Genomic DNA, 13,228 nt, shown 5'->3' on the forward strand with positions numbered 1-13,228 from the left:
AGAACCTAATGTCTGCAGTCGTTTTCAAGCACGCTTAAATCACACGTCAAATACAGGAGTTTATCGGTATGCCATATATATTTCACCGGAGGACAATAATAGGTGGATAATAATAACTGGATCAGACTACACGTGAGGGAACAATAAGCACGCGTTAGCGCGATCGCCATTTGGTACAATTGTAGACATCTGCGCGCGCGCGCAACGTACGTTCTTTGTGGCGCGCAGTGAGGACTGCTGATGGCACATTTCGGCCATATGGACCGATTTCATTTTTGTTTTGAATTTTTTTGGTTTTCTTTAAATTTTTTTTTGTTTTTTTTTGTTTTGGTTTTTTATTGTTTTAAATTGTTTTTTTTTTGGTTTTTTTTTTTGTTTTTTTTAGTTTAGTTTTTTTTTGTTTTTTTAAAATTTATTTTTGGTTTATTTTTTTAAAGTTTGGTTATTTTTTGGTTTTTTTTGGTTTTCTAAATTTATTTTGAAATAATTTACAATGACCCACCTCGGCCACCATAGTCACCGGTTCTATCTCTTGGTGATTTCAACATTTTTTAATTATTTAAATCGACTGCCAGTATATGAGTATAAGGTTATATAAGACTTATTTTTGAATTCTTATCACACACGTATTGAAACAAACTTGTATCAAACCATAATGTAATTATCATACAGCACGGCTAGCGTATCATGAGAACAAGAATTAACGACAAATCATAAGAGGGACTCTCACCAGCGTCAGATTCAGAAAAAAAGTTTTAAAAGAAGTTAAAGAAACTCTTATTTCAAGGTACCTAAACTTAGAAAGTTAGAAGTTAGAACTGAAGAAGGGTTTCAACCAGAGAAGCACCACGCTAGATACAGTCCTCACTGCGCAAAATATCAAGTTTTAAATGGATGTGGGCGTAGGTAACTCCGTGTGACGTAAAACAACCACCTTCAATTAGACCTGATTCGGAATCCTCCATCACTCCTGCCAGCAGCCGTTGCTATTTGTCTGCAGTACCTGCTGTAAAAGTGGAGCTGCTTTGTATTTACCAAGGGGGCCTCTGGGGGATCTGCTTTATAAGCTGTACATTGCATTGTAGGTTTGTACGACGCGACGTACGTGCAGCATCTACTTTATTAGGTGCAGTATGTGTTGTGTATTACAGGTGCAGCATCTTCTTTATTAGGTGCAGTATATGTTGTGTATTACAGGTGCAGCATCTTCTTTATTAGGTGCAGTATATGTTGTGTATTACAGTTGCATCATCTTCTTTATTAGGTGCAGTATATGTTGTGTATTACAGGTGCAGCATCTTCTTTATTAGGTGCAGTATATGTTGTGTATTACAGTTGCATCATCTTCTTTATTAGGTGCAGTATATATGATGTGACCTACACATTACAGGTGTAGTATCTTCGTGAAAATTCCTTGGTTTATGTGACTGAGGTCTGAGACACAATTTTGTTGCCGTTCAAAAAGCGTTACTTCAAATGCTCAATTTCCATTATCTAGTGGTCTATTGCTGAAAACAATCCCACTTCATCGAATTATTCAGATAATTCACATGATAACCAAATACAAAATTTCACGATAACATTTAAGAGACGTAAATTCAAGTATTAATATTAACGAAAGATACGTATTGGAAAAATTCAGTAGTTTCAGATATATACGTATAGTAAAGGGTCGTTAGTTAACTATAGACACGTATTGAAAAGTATCAGTAGTTCGCGTTATTAACGTATGAACTCGAGAGAGAGAGGTCAGGGCACTTACCAAGTATAACATAATCGAAGATGGTATCACAGTACTGGTGCTCCACCACCCGCTGTAGTTTCCAATACATGTTGCTGCTAGAGAGACACCATCACAAATATTATAAAATTATTCAAACAATATACACATAATATAGCAATGACCCTATATAAAATCAACCCTTAAAGAATTCCAAAAAATTCCCTTAACAATCAAAAATTACCCTTGGCCTTGTGGCTCCAAGTTAAGATCTAGACTGTTTATATCAACAATGTTTTTTCTTGCACCCCTGTCTCCACGGAGAGAAATCACTGTTGTTCTAAGGATTTCAAAGCGAAGGCGCTTTCTGATGTATCCTACAGCGTCTGAGTACCTCTGGCCAGTGTGGTACTCCATCTTACTGGCCAGCTTCTTGACCAGTCTCTCAGCTTCACCACCCATTCCACCAGAAGTCGAGAACACTAAAGGTGTGAAGCTTCCTTTCTCCACTTCAAGAACCCTTGCATTGTAACATCGCTTTTTCTCATTTTCATGGGAAAGGTACATTGCTGGTATCGATTTGCTTGCATTGGAGGGGGCTGGGGCATGAAATACCCTTACATCAAAAAATGCCCTCTCTGAAGTATTCCAAATCGATCTTGCAGAAATGTCCAGCCTGGCTTGGTCTCCTAGGACTGTTCCCCTTGGTAATTCTAGACCATCAACTGGTAGAAGAACTGGCTCCGTCTGCACATCCTTGCATTTCACAGTTCTCATTAGTTCTGCAAAGGTGTCTCTCAGCGAGTTGTGCCGCAGTGACACATATCCACCAAGTTTGCAGATGAGCGCATGGTTTGCTGAGTATTTCTGGCCACACGTACATGTCTTAGGGCAGTCCTTTAAGTTCAGGTTGTATCTGAGAGCTATTGCATCTGAGAACTGTTGTTTATTCATCAGATATCCATACTCTTTTAAAGGTAGTGCTGTTAGCCAAGCACTTGCCCCTTTCTCAGCCGCTAGTTGGAACATCAACTTTGCCAGTGGTGTTGACTCGAGCTCCTGGCGACACCATCACAAATACTATACACAAAGAACTAATATATATATACAATATATATAATACTCTATCAGTTCTGATGTATCTTACAGGATGCCCCGGGGAGGGGAGTAAAATTCATTAATATGGAATGAATTGGTTCCTGCGCTGGGTTGTGATGTCAAACTACTCGGTGTGTAGCACAAACTTAATCAAGGGAAGCAAGCTGTTGGAGGTTCAGTATAAGGTATAATGACACAGTAAACTAATATTTGTTGTCCAGCCAAAGTATTTTGTGTGGTTGCGAGCCAACCCAACCCTGCTCAACAATTAAATACAATACAGCACGACGAGAGAAATGGGAATGACCACTTCCATTTTAAAAGTCTGGTTTTAACTTTTAACAACAAAAATACGAAAACAAGTTACTGAAAACCGGTACATGGTGAACACATGCAACTCAAAGGAATAACTTGCAATCAGTTTTCCTTCTAGACAATTATAATGACAAACATGTGAAATTATTTTACATTAATATGCAACGAAAGTTATAAATTATGCCTGAAGAATATTATGTTTAATGTAAAATGTGTATGATTAAATAAATGCATCCTGCAGTAAGCTACTGCTAATAGCTTAGATGATAAGGGGATGACAAAGAATGCGTTATTAAATTATTTTAAATTACATACGTCATAACCATGAAAGTCCTTATCTAGCGGTAATATGGTGAACTGCTAGTTCCTAGAGCGTAATATGACGGAAGCCAAACCTTACTTACATGATATAATTGTATGGTGGAAAACGAAATTGTTCATCCTGTTGGCGAAAATAAAGAACAAATTTGGCCATCTTTGGATAGAAACAGGCTAATGAATGTTAGGAGAAATAAATAAAGGATGGCCAATAAGAAAAATGGTTGCAGCTCAGCTGACATAACTCTAGTTAGCACCCACATCTGGAATGCTGCCAAGGTAAACAATATCCAAACATGCAATTATCAGTTATATACAACAGCAAGGTAAATATCAGTGTTAATGAAGAAGTGTCTTCCAGTCGGTGGTGCAGATACAATGTACCTGATACACCGATTATAGGCTTTAAATTAACTCATGAAGATTCCTATCAGAGACAATGTTTGGGGTTAAGTTTCCTTCTTTCGACCTTATCAAATCATCCCCTGGGAGCTTAGAAGCGTGCCATTAACGACGGGTCTGATAAAATTCCGTTCAATTACAGGAGTTGCAAATTGCAGAAATCTGGTTTTCGTTAAAAATATGTCACTGATGACTTCAATGCTGTACTATAAAAGCAGCTCGGAAAGTTAATTGAAAACGGCAACACCTTCTAAAATAGATTATAAAATTTCGCCTGTTTACGAAATTAAAATCTAACTATAAATTACAAAGGAGCACAGAGCAGAACTATTAAAAGCGATTTAAGAGTGCAGCGCTTCTGACATTACAGTCTAACTGGAATCTGATTTTCTGAGAAAGTGATGACTGCTGGACACTAAGAATCAGGGAATCTAACTGATATCTTACACAGACGAAACTCACTGTTGTGGTATGCACGATTAGACCAAAATTCATAGAAAGTGGAAAGTGGGATCGAATATGTAACTGTGAAGTGCCTTATAGTTATAAACTTATTCGCCTCTCCAAAAAAATCCAAAGTAACAGTGAAGTGGGATATTTGAAACTGCATGTCTGCAAGACTCAGTCCCTCCTTAAGAGTGTAAAATAACGTGTAGGAACGCCCACATACTAACAAATTTAATTTCAAACGTTACTGGTACAGATAAAGAATATGCACGTGACACAGCGAGTGGTGAAGAATGGGGGCACCGGACAAGCACAAGCAGGCACGTACCATCACGTACGTCGTACAGGCAAGAAAACTGAGAAACCACGTCTAACGAATCATAGTATACAAGGCCAGGGAAACACAGACAACAGTTGTATTATGTCAACACTGAAGTAACGCACAATACAATAGATTATCACGCATCAATGTACAATTGATTCAATACTACTGATTCAATAGCGAGGGTGATGGAGCGGGGTGTTTGTAATTAAGTGTGTATAGTTCCTAATAATTACCAGTTTAGCACCCAATTAGAGGGTGGACTTATTGGGTACACGTTCCACTTTACTTCCTTTTTTGGCCTAATTGATACCCATTTCTCAGGAATCATTAAATCCTGGGCGGAGTATTGAGGTTGTTGGTAATAGTGTTTTTATGGTCAGTGTTTTGCTTGACGCATTGTATATTAGATAGATAGGAAGTTCACTCAAGACTGCCTCGCTTCAGACGGATCGTGTGTCGAATCTCAGGTCTCCTTTTTTAGTTATTCACTTAATTACTACAACATCAAGTTAATGGAGACAGCTTACTAATTATGAGTTGAGACAATGTGATCTTAAGGCATTTCCGTAAATTTAAGGCTGCTTAAGTACTTGTCCCAGCTATTGAATAATAAATGACCACTGACCAGTTATCTGCAGTTGAGCAGTTGGGAAGGCCACCAATAGAAAAGGATCCCGCGTTCTACAAGTGAAACTCATGCCAACGACAGTGACAAATTGAATGTACCAGGTACGTAAGAATGGGGAGGTATGTCACCCAGCCTCAGGTATGTCACCCAGCTTCAGGTATGTCACCCAGCCTCTAGGTATGTCACACTACATTCCAACCTGATGGTAGAATGAAAAGAACCTCCTCACTTACATGTCACGTATATTCCCACTCACCAAGTCGTGGATCTGAGTACCAATTACTCTGCGGACAGTAAACCACACTCGTGTTGCTGGTACACAAAGCGAGGATAGCACGAGGGAGAGTGCTATTAATCAACCCTATCACCAGTACAAATCATCAGTGTATAGCTGGGAGGGCCACGTTGAGGATATCACCTGATATCACGTGATCTGTACGCTGTATGTACTATAGCTATACTAGTTAGAATGCTCACCCAGCACCACAGCTTGGGGTTACTATGGTATTATGAAGATTAATGTAGCGACGTGTTTGTGGCACATTCTAGCTGTGATATTGAGGAATTGGCTGATATTTAGGAAAAGTTGTAATGTGAAAGAACATACCAATAACAACTAGATGACCTGCAGGAGCTTCATAAAAAACAACTTTTCGAAATGAAAAGTAAGAGATCTAATGGGTAGCGACTCAACTGAGATATTTCCCAAGTAGCAGATTCAACAGAATACAGACAGCAGTTCCGCAGTTCGGTCAGGTGGCTGGAGGTGTTGACTCAACGTATCAGTAGTTGTATAAGCTGGCCATGAGTAGGTCATCATCATGTGGCTTGCTAATAATACCAACAAAAAACAGAAAGTGCTGCTTTTGATTATGATCTGCTCTGTGTGATACTGATACGATTAGAAAGCAAATATACTTCAAGGTGTACAGGTGAAATCATCTGAGTACGGCGCCCTAGACAAACATCATGTGAACATGGACCATAACTATCTTGAGTCACAAGATGAATGCAGTAAGATAAGAAAATTACGTAAAAATTACGTTCAACGTCTGTTGAGTTTTTTAATACTTAAAAGAATTTAAGGGAAATTAAAATCTAAGAACACAAGTAAGTCTTCCTGAAATGTTATTAATGAACTGAAATGAACATGTTGCAAATCTAAACTAATGTCAAACAGTGAACAGTGTGCGTGGGGCCTAAATCTGTAGCATGAACTTTAAACCGTCCAGGTAACGAGGTTATAATTCGGAGATATATTGAGAGGCTGCCAAAAATATTCAGTTCTAGCCCCAGGTTCAGGGTTTGTTACCGATACAGACAGTTATCAGAGTGCAAGAATTAGGCGTGTTCCTGACCCCTATTCAAAGATGCTGGGGCTGGGAGGAACATGATAACTTGCAATTTAGCGCTGATACGCAGGGCTACTATAATAAAGCACACGTCTCTGAGATCACTTCACCCTTCATTTAGTTCTATTAGCGTTTAATACCCTCACAAAAACAACTGTCCATTAATTCAGAAAGTTTAAACCATGTTTTATCGCAGTAAGCCAGTTCGGGGGGCATTTCTAGGTATGAGTGGCATGACTTGGTGGTTCGATTAGATTACAGATAATTTGATTACTTAATGCAGCATGTCTTGGCTTCCATCAGGCTAATATATACCGCAGAACTGCAGATTATACAAGTTGCAACAATTTAGTCTGCTGGACTAATTGTGTAATTACAGTTCAGGCTTCTAATTAAGAGCATGTATTAGGATCTCAGAGGAAATTCTAGGGAGCAGCAATTTTTCTCCAATCTGCGAGAAAACAAAAAACCTCTAACCAAAATACGAGTAGTTTTCAATTAAAATAGAATCTATCAGTGTGGATACTAGTCACTGGTTCACTGGGAATAAAGTGCCCAAATGTTAACTGTAAATGGGGGATATCAAATGGGTTCATGTTAAGTGTTGACCGGTAAAGAAAAATTTGCCTAGTACAGGAACTAAAAACAAGCTTACCACAATGAGATGAAGATTCGTTCTCGGATTCCTCTTCTCTTTTGATCGGAGAAGAAGCAGTGAGATTTTCAGGAAACAAAGTTTCTCCACCAACCTCCTCAACTTCCGTAGATGGCTCCTCGACCGGCTCCGGAGTCTCGTCCCCCTCACGTAGGATCAATTCTTCGAACTCATCATCATCACCTTGATCTTCCTCTGGTTCCAACGACTCTTGCTGGGTAGGCTGAGGAGATTCCTCCTGCATTTCTACACTTGGTGAGCTAAGGGTAGGAGAACTTGACGAAGTTATGAGGTCTGTTCCAAAGGGTTCAGACACCGGTGAGAGCAACCTGGAATCAGATGGTGAGTCATTCAGGAGTTTCTCTTGCCTGTTTAGCGAATATTCAGACATAATACCGTCCAGCAGAAGAGGTACAGAGTTGACAATACCAGCTGATTCTATTAAAGTGTTCTTCACTGAGATAGGGTTCCCTGATTTACTAATGGGAATATCTGCACTGATATGATCAGTTATCTCATCAGCAATTGGGCACTTTTCGGGAGACGACAGAAAGGACTCTGGGCTTGTCCGGCGGACTTTAAGAGTTAGCTGCTGCTCTTCACTGGATTCTAACGTTGGTTGAAGAGGACTTTCAGTCTGATCATCAACACTGTCAGTAACGTTAATACTAATGGTCTCAATCTTTAGATCAGATGTGCCATCAATTTCAACATCCATCAGGTTATCTGCTTCTTCTAGTTTCAATTCAAGAGGTTCTCCAAAAGATTCATCATCACTTTCGCTCTCATCTGTTGATGCAATCTCGATCAATGGCTCGGGTGTCAATGGCTCGGGTGTCACATCAACTGGGCTACTCGCGAACTTCTCGACAGGTTTAATTGCCGTTTCTTGAGATTTAGCCTCTAGAGTTGACTCCAAAGACGTTTGAGTGGAAATAGAATCACTGATGATGTCAGCTGGATCATTAACGGTCTCTGCAGATCTTTCGATAAGACTCGAGGTTGGCAACTCCAACGCTGTTGGAGCAATGTCGAAATCGAACGAATCACAGTTGAATATCACTTTACAGGAGGTTTCCGTTATTACAGTTACCAATTCCGCCATCTTTGTCACTAAATCGCCGTTGCTAAACACAGCATTGCTTTCATAATACTTCCTGAAATTTTAGTCCCAGCGTTAAAATTACTTTCAAATATCCGAATGAAGAAATTGAAAATTTCAGGCGTTCGATTTATTTTTTAACTAGATTAAATTTTAGGTAATAAAAATAGTTTAATAAGGTTATATTAACCTAGTGATGCTTTGATCAGTTAGAAGCTGAATGTAGCTTTGCAATGTTGACTCGTTAATCGTAACTCTGATCCACGCACGAATTCTACCCATATCAGTTTTAACAGACTTCAGCAGCATAATGTCTTCTATGATGTGCTGTGGGGACACTTCTTTTAGTAGGTCCCAGATGTCTTGAGATTCCTTTTTCCACTTAAACGCCCTGTAAACGATACAATTAAAGTGTATTGCAGAGGATAAAATTTGAATTCACCTCAAATGACATTTCGGCTGAGTATGGCATGTGCAGTAATAAAGTACAAGTCATGGGCTATTATAGGATCCCTAGGCTAGGTTTAAAAAATGAACCTTGTTTTGACTCCGAAGAAAAGGAGCATCTCGATCCTCCGGCAGAATTCGACTTGTAACACCGAATTCTCGAGGTCATTTTGCAGCTGAAAAAAGAGGTTGTTAGTATACATTTTACAGAACAAATGTTAGGGGTCAATCGGAATGCCAAGAAATACATTGACACGCCTTACACTGCAAAGCGGGTTTCATCTGATAGATAGGTACGAGTGTGTACGAGGTGTCCATCTTTGTGTAAACCTTAAACACAGTTGAGGGCTGTACACTAAACTAGATGGGAGTGAGAAGTGTTTATCAATTGTAGCTAAGTCTGGATAGAACTACCATTTTTACACTGAGTGCTAAAAAAGCCACTCTTTCGCATTCTTTTGAGCAGTCCAACTAAGTCCCGAACTTGATAGCCTCGTAAATCGTAATGCTTACATAATTGACTGATTTCGTCAACTTAGTGAGGAGAAATTGTAAATCATTCAGTCCTGACCAGGTGACAGGTACAACTTCTAAGCTCGATCCCAGCACTAGAAGGACCCCATTAGACTTCAGCCCATTGACACATTGACGGCAGTGGCGTAACTTTGCCTGTTGGCGCCCCCCCCCCCCCCCCCCCGCTCAGTGACGAAAAGCGCCCCCATAAAATTTGTTGTGTCTCTAAAAAAAAAGAAGAAAAAAAAGAAAAAAGGTCGGGTACTTTTTTTCTCGCCCCTTACAGCTTTTTGCGCCCCCCCTGAAGCAAAAAAGGGTACCCCAAATATTTTTTCGCGTCGACCGAACGCTAAATTGGACAGGGAAATACACAAACAAGGCGTTTTTTCAGTGAAAGGGCCTAAAATTCAGGAAAATTGCGCCCCCCTTATACGGCGCCCCCCCCCCCCCCCAATGCTCAAGCTTTGAGAAAATGTATCTGAAAATTCTAAAATCTTCGCAGCACATCCCACATGAAAATAAACAACATTATCAAGAAATGCTGACTGGCGCAGAGGGGATTGATCTGCAAGAGGGTCCGGTCTATGGAAGTTTATTGTTCTTAAAGTTAGTAGCTGTTAGTATTTCAGGAATTCATACTTTCATAATACCATTGTCTGTCCAATGTTCATTAACTGGCGTCGAGTACGTTTTAATCACGAATATTTGTGTAAGAATGTAAGAATGTTGTCCCTCAAGTCGTTTATGATCTACAACACGAACAAGTGCAAGTAGAAAAATATCGGTAGCCAGTAAATCTACAGTTTTCTAATTTTCACACATGGTCCGCTCATGGTCAACAGAGTATTGATGGAGCTCCTCAAACAAAGGTGGACAACAAATTGTTTTTTTTGAAGCTTTGCCAGCACATGGGGCAGATCCAGCGACTGCAGCTCTGCTTCACCAAACTACACGAGCGATGGACTGTTCAGTTGGGAGCGTCTTATTCATTTATATTAAAGAATCTTTGTCAAGATACGATCATGAAACCTGCTCATGTGTCTCAAAAATCGATGAAAAACCCTAGTAATAGTGGGTGCAGTTTATATTGGACAACAGCTAACCCAGAGCGATCACGGAATTGAAATCTTTTGAGTAGATTAACACAGAATGACTTAAGCAAATAATTCAGAAAACAGCAGGAATACGGGTTTTAAAAAAATATGTACACTTTTTGTTCCCCCGCGAGGGCAGTGGCCCGGTAATTGGTATAAAGATGTTCTACTGTAATGATGACTTATCCGTCAGCCAGTGACTTAACGAAGGGCCCCGCTGACTCCGCTGAGCGCCATCTTAGGGAGCGCCAAATCATCGTTTGAATGTGGGACAATTTTGTAAAACTGAACTGAGGTACTAGCAAAACTGCGCGTTTTGGGAGATGAGATACTAAAGGTGGTTCTGTATGCTTCTATACAATGTTGCCATACTTTTACAGGCGGAGCATAGAGAGTTAATTTAAGTTTTATCCTGCTTTTACACATTTGCCTAGCTGAGAGTCTAGCTGCCGCTAGCTAGTGATCTAGCTGAATGAGCTGAGCTAGCTAGATAATATATTGTAACGCGCGCATCACGCGCGTTCTGGGCGCAATGAAATGTGCAAAACATAATGAAGCGTCTTACAGATTAGTATCATCAGTAATCCAAATGTGACCGCCCCACGCCAAAGATATCACTAATTCACTACGTCAGTATCATAAAGGTAATATGAGGCATGTTTAACTACAATGTAGAAACAGCAACCAATGCTTACATTATTAACTGATTTCTTCAACTTGGTGAGGAGAAATTGTTTATAATCATCTTGTAAATCGTTCAGTCCTGAAAATATGATAACTTCAAATGTGTGGGAGACGGGAGTATTCTAACAAAGTAACAAAGGTGTGATATTTTAAGATCAAACAACCTGCAATACCCAAGAAAGTAAATGTCATTAAATTTACATATTCATATGTACTCGCCTGTTGAATGTTTCCTCATTAAGTATTGAACTTGACCATATTCGTGCCTCAGCCTTTCATTCTATTGAATTCAACACAGTTTAAAGTGACATTCAGTTAGTAACAGTAATTTAACTATTTAGTTTACTGAAGGAATATAATAACTGGGTCAGTTAGATAGGAGTCATGAGTGTCAACAAATCTAACATTTAAAAAATTAGATTTACAAAAGGACTGTAATTGTAAGTTATTGGAGGAAATATTAATGTTGAACAACTTGAAATCATAAAATTAAAAGAAACGTTATTTGCACGGATATTTTTCCCTGGTTAACTCTCTGAATCCCATCTCAGGTATAACGGAACAGAAGGACTGTTAGAGCTCCGTTACAAGCTGACCTCTCCAAGAAGTGCATGTTGAGTCTTGCAAAGGCTACAAGTTCACCTTCATCTTCAGGAAGAGAACATGCGATGCACCGACTATACCAGGAAATCAAAATACAGGTTTAAGTATATTTCCCGGCAGTTCTTTACATGAACGATGCTTAGGAGTGACTAAGAAGTTTTAATGTGTTCAAGATAATGTTGATACAATTTTATCTGAGATGTGTAACTAGCCAAGTTCAGCTCATGACCTACATTAAAACTTCCCAAGTTTTATGTAACCAAGTCGCACTTGATTTCATTCAATACGCATATTTATAGATATAATATATAATTTATATATACAATTTATATACCCATCTATTGACAAAGCTTACTTCAATTACATAGTACTTACCTACTCGCAGTATCCTCTGCGCTTATCTCGGCTATCATCAAGATTTTGCTGTCAGCTTCAAGACGAACCCCACTTGTATTACCTATCACACCACCCTCCCTCGAGACACTGATAGGATATGTTTGAGCTTCTGCTGTAAAATGCTGCATTCCACCTTCACCACTCATTATCCACAGAAGCTTGAATGTCGCTTCATCTGAATCTTCAAATTTTCAGTGCAGTTTGGTTTTATTAATTAATTAACGATTTCTATTTTTTTTTTAAAACGTTTCTTTCGTTCAAATCTGAAAATCTTCAAAAGATTAAAACCAGTTACCAGACATTGATGCAACACTGTAAGATACGTGGTATGAAAACCATAATTGATAAAATTGTCTTTTCCTTTGAATTTACGCTAATACTGTGCTAAAATACTGACATCCTAAAAGACGTAAAATATTTTAAAAAAACCCCATTAAATCAAGATAAGAATATAAACAGTTGAAACGCAACTGGCCAAAATGACCATACAGCATATTCATTCAACTTGAAAAAGACGTTATTTGTACGTATTTTCTTACCTTCATACCTCCCACCTCCGCCCTTTCAAGACGTTATGGTGCATTTGCTCGCGTGAGATTTGCAGAAATCTCCCGTTTAGACGTTCACTACTTTGAATGTTTGTGACCGATAAAGTTTTCCGCGACAAGTTTCAAGGTGAGATAAAAGGGTTAAGCACGCCTTTCCCGCCGTCTAGCACAGAGGTGGTGAGAACAAGTTGTGTGTCCCATCACAGTGCAAAGTGTTTTATACGTACATCATTTAGGGCATCTTCACTAGCTTCGAAACGTCACTATCCCTGCATTCCTTCCTTTAACCATCTTTTTATAAAGATCCCTTTTTTCTTTCTGGATTGCATCTGGAGATTATGGACAGTGTCAAGGTATACTTTAAAATGTAGTGTTTGTTGAGTTGCGCTCATACGAGAAAGAGTAACATCAATCAAATTTCAAATTGTGGGGGGGGGGGGTGACAAAAATAGATCACTGTGGATTTTTAAATTTAATCTAGAATCAAATAAACCCATTTTTTACTCACAAACTTGTCCTAGAATCCAAAGCAGACTGTAGGCTACCAGCTTTCTGTTACCATCATACTAGAAGTAGAAACA

General features: G+C 39.1%; 1 protein-coding gene across 1 annotated transcript in view; it reads right to left on the minus strand.

The window, feature by feature from the left end:
* Positions 1-11,376, minus strand: part of LOC134826609 (uncharacterized) — a 31,644-nt gene extending 20,268 nt beyond the window's left edge. The window contains exons 1-5 of the mRNA XM_063839063.1: positions 11,320-11,376; positions 11,112-11,179; positions 8,900-8,985; positions 8,553-8,753; positions 7,261-8,417 (exon numbers count right to left, since the gene is read on the minus strand). Of these exons, the coding sequence (XP_063695133.1) occupies positions 7,261-8,417; positions 8,553-8,753; positions 8,900-8,985; positions 11,112-11,179; positions 11,320-11,338 (1,531 nt within the window). The 5' untranslated portion in view covers positions 11,339-11,376. The remainder of the gene's footprint in view (positions 1-7,260; positions 8,418-8,552; positions 8,754-8,899; positions 8,986-11,111; positions 11,180-11,319) is intronic.
* Positions 11,377-13,228: the final 1,852 nt, after the last annotated feature.

This window comes from Bolinopsis microptera, chromosome 1, assembly GCF_026151205.1.
Source record: "Bolinopsis microptera isolate Bmic1 chromosome 1, MBARI_Bmic_1.0, whole genome shotgun sequence".
Classification (NCBI taxonomy): Eukaryota; Metazoa; Ctenophora; class Tentaculata; order Lobata; family Bolinopsidae; genus Bolinopsis; species Bolinopsis microptera.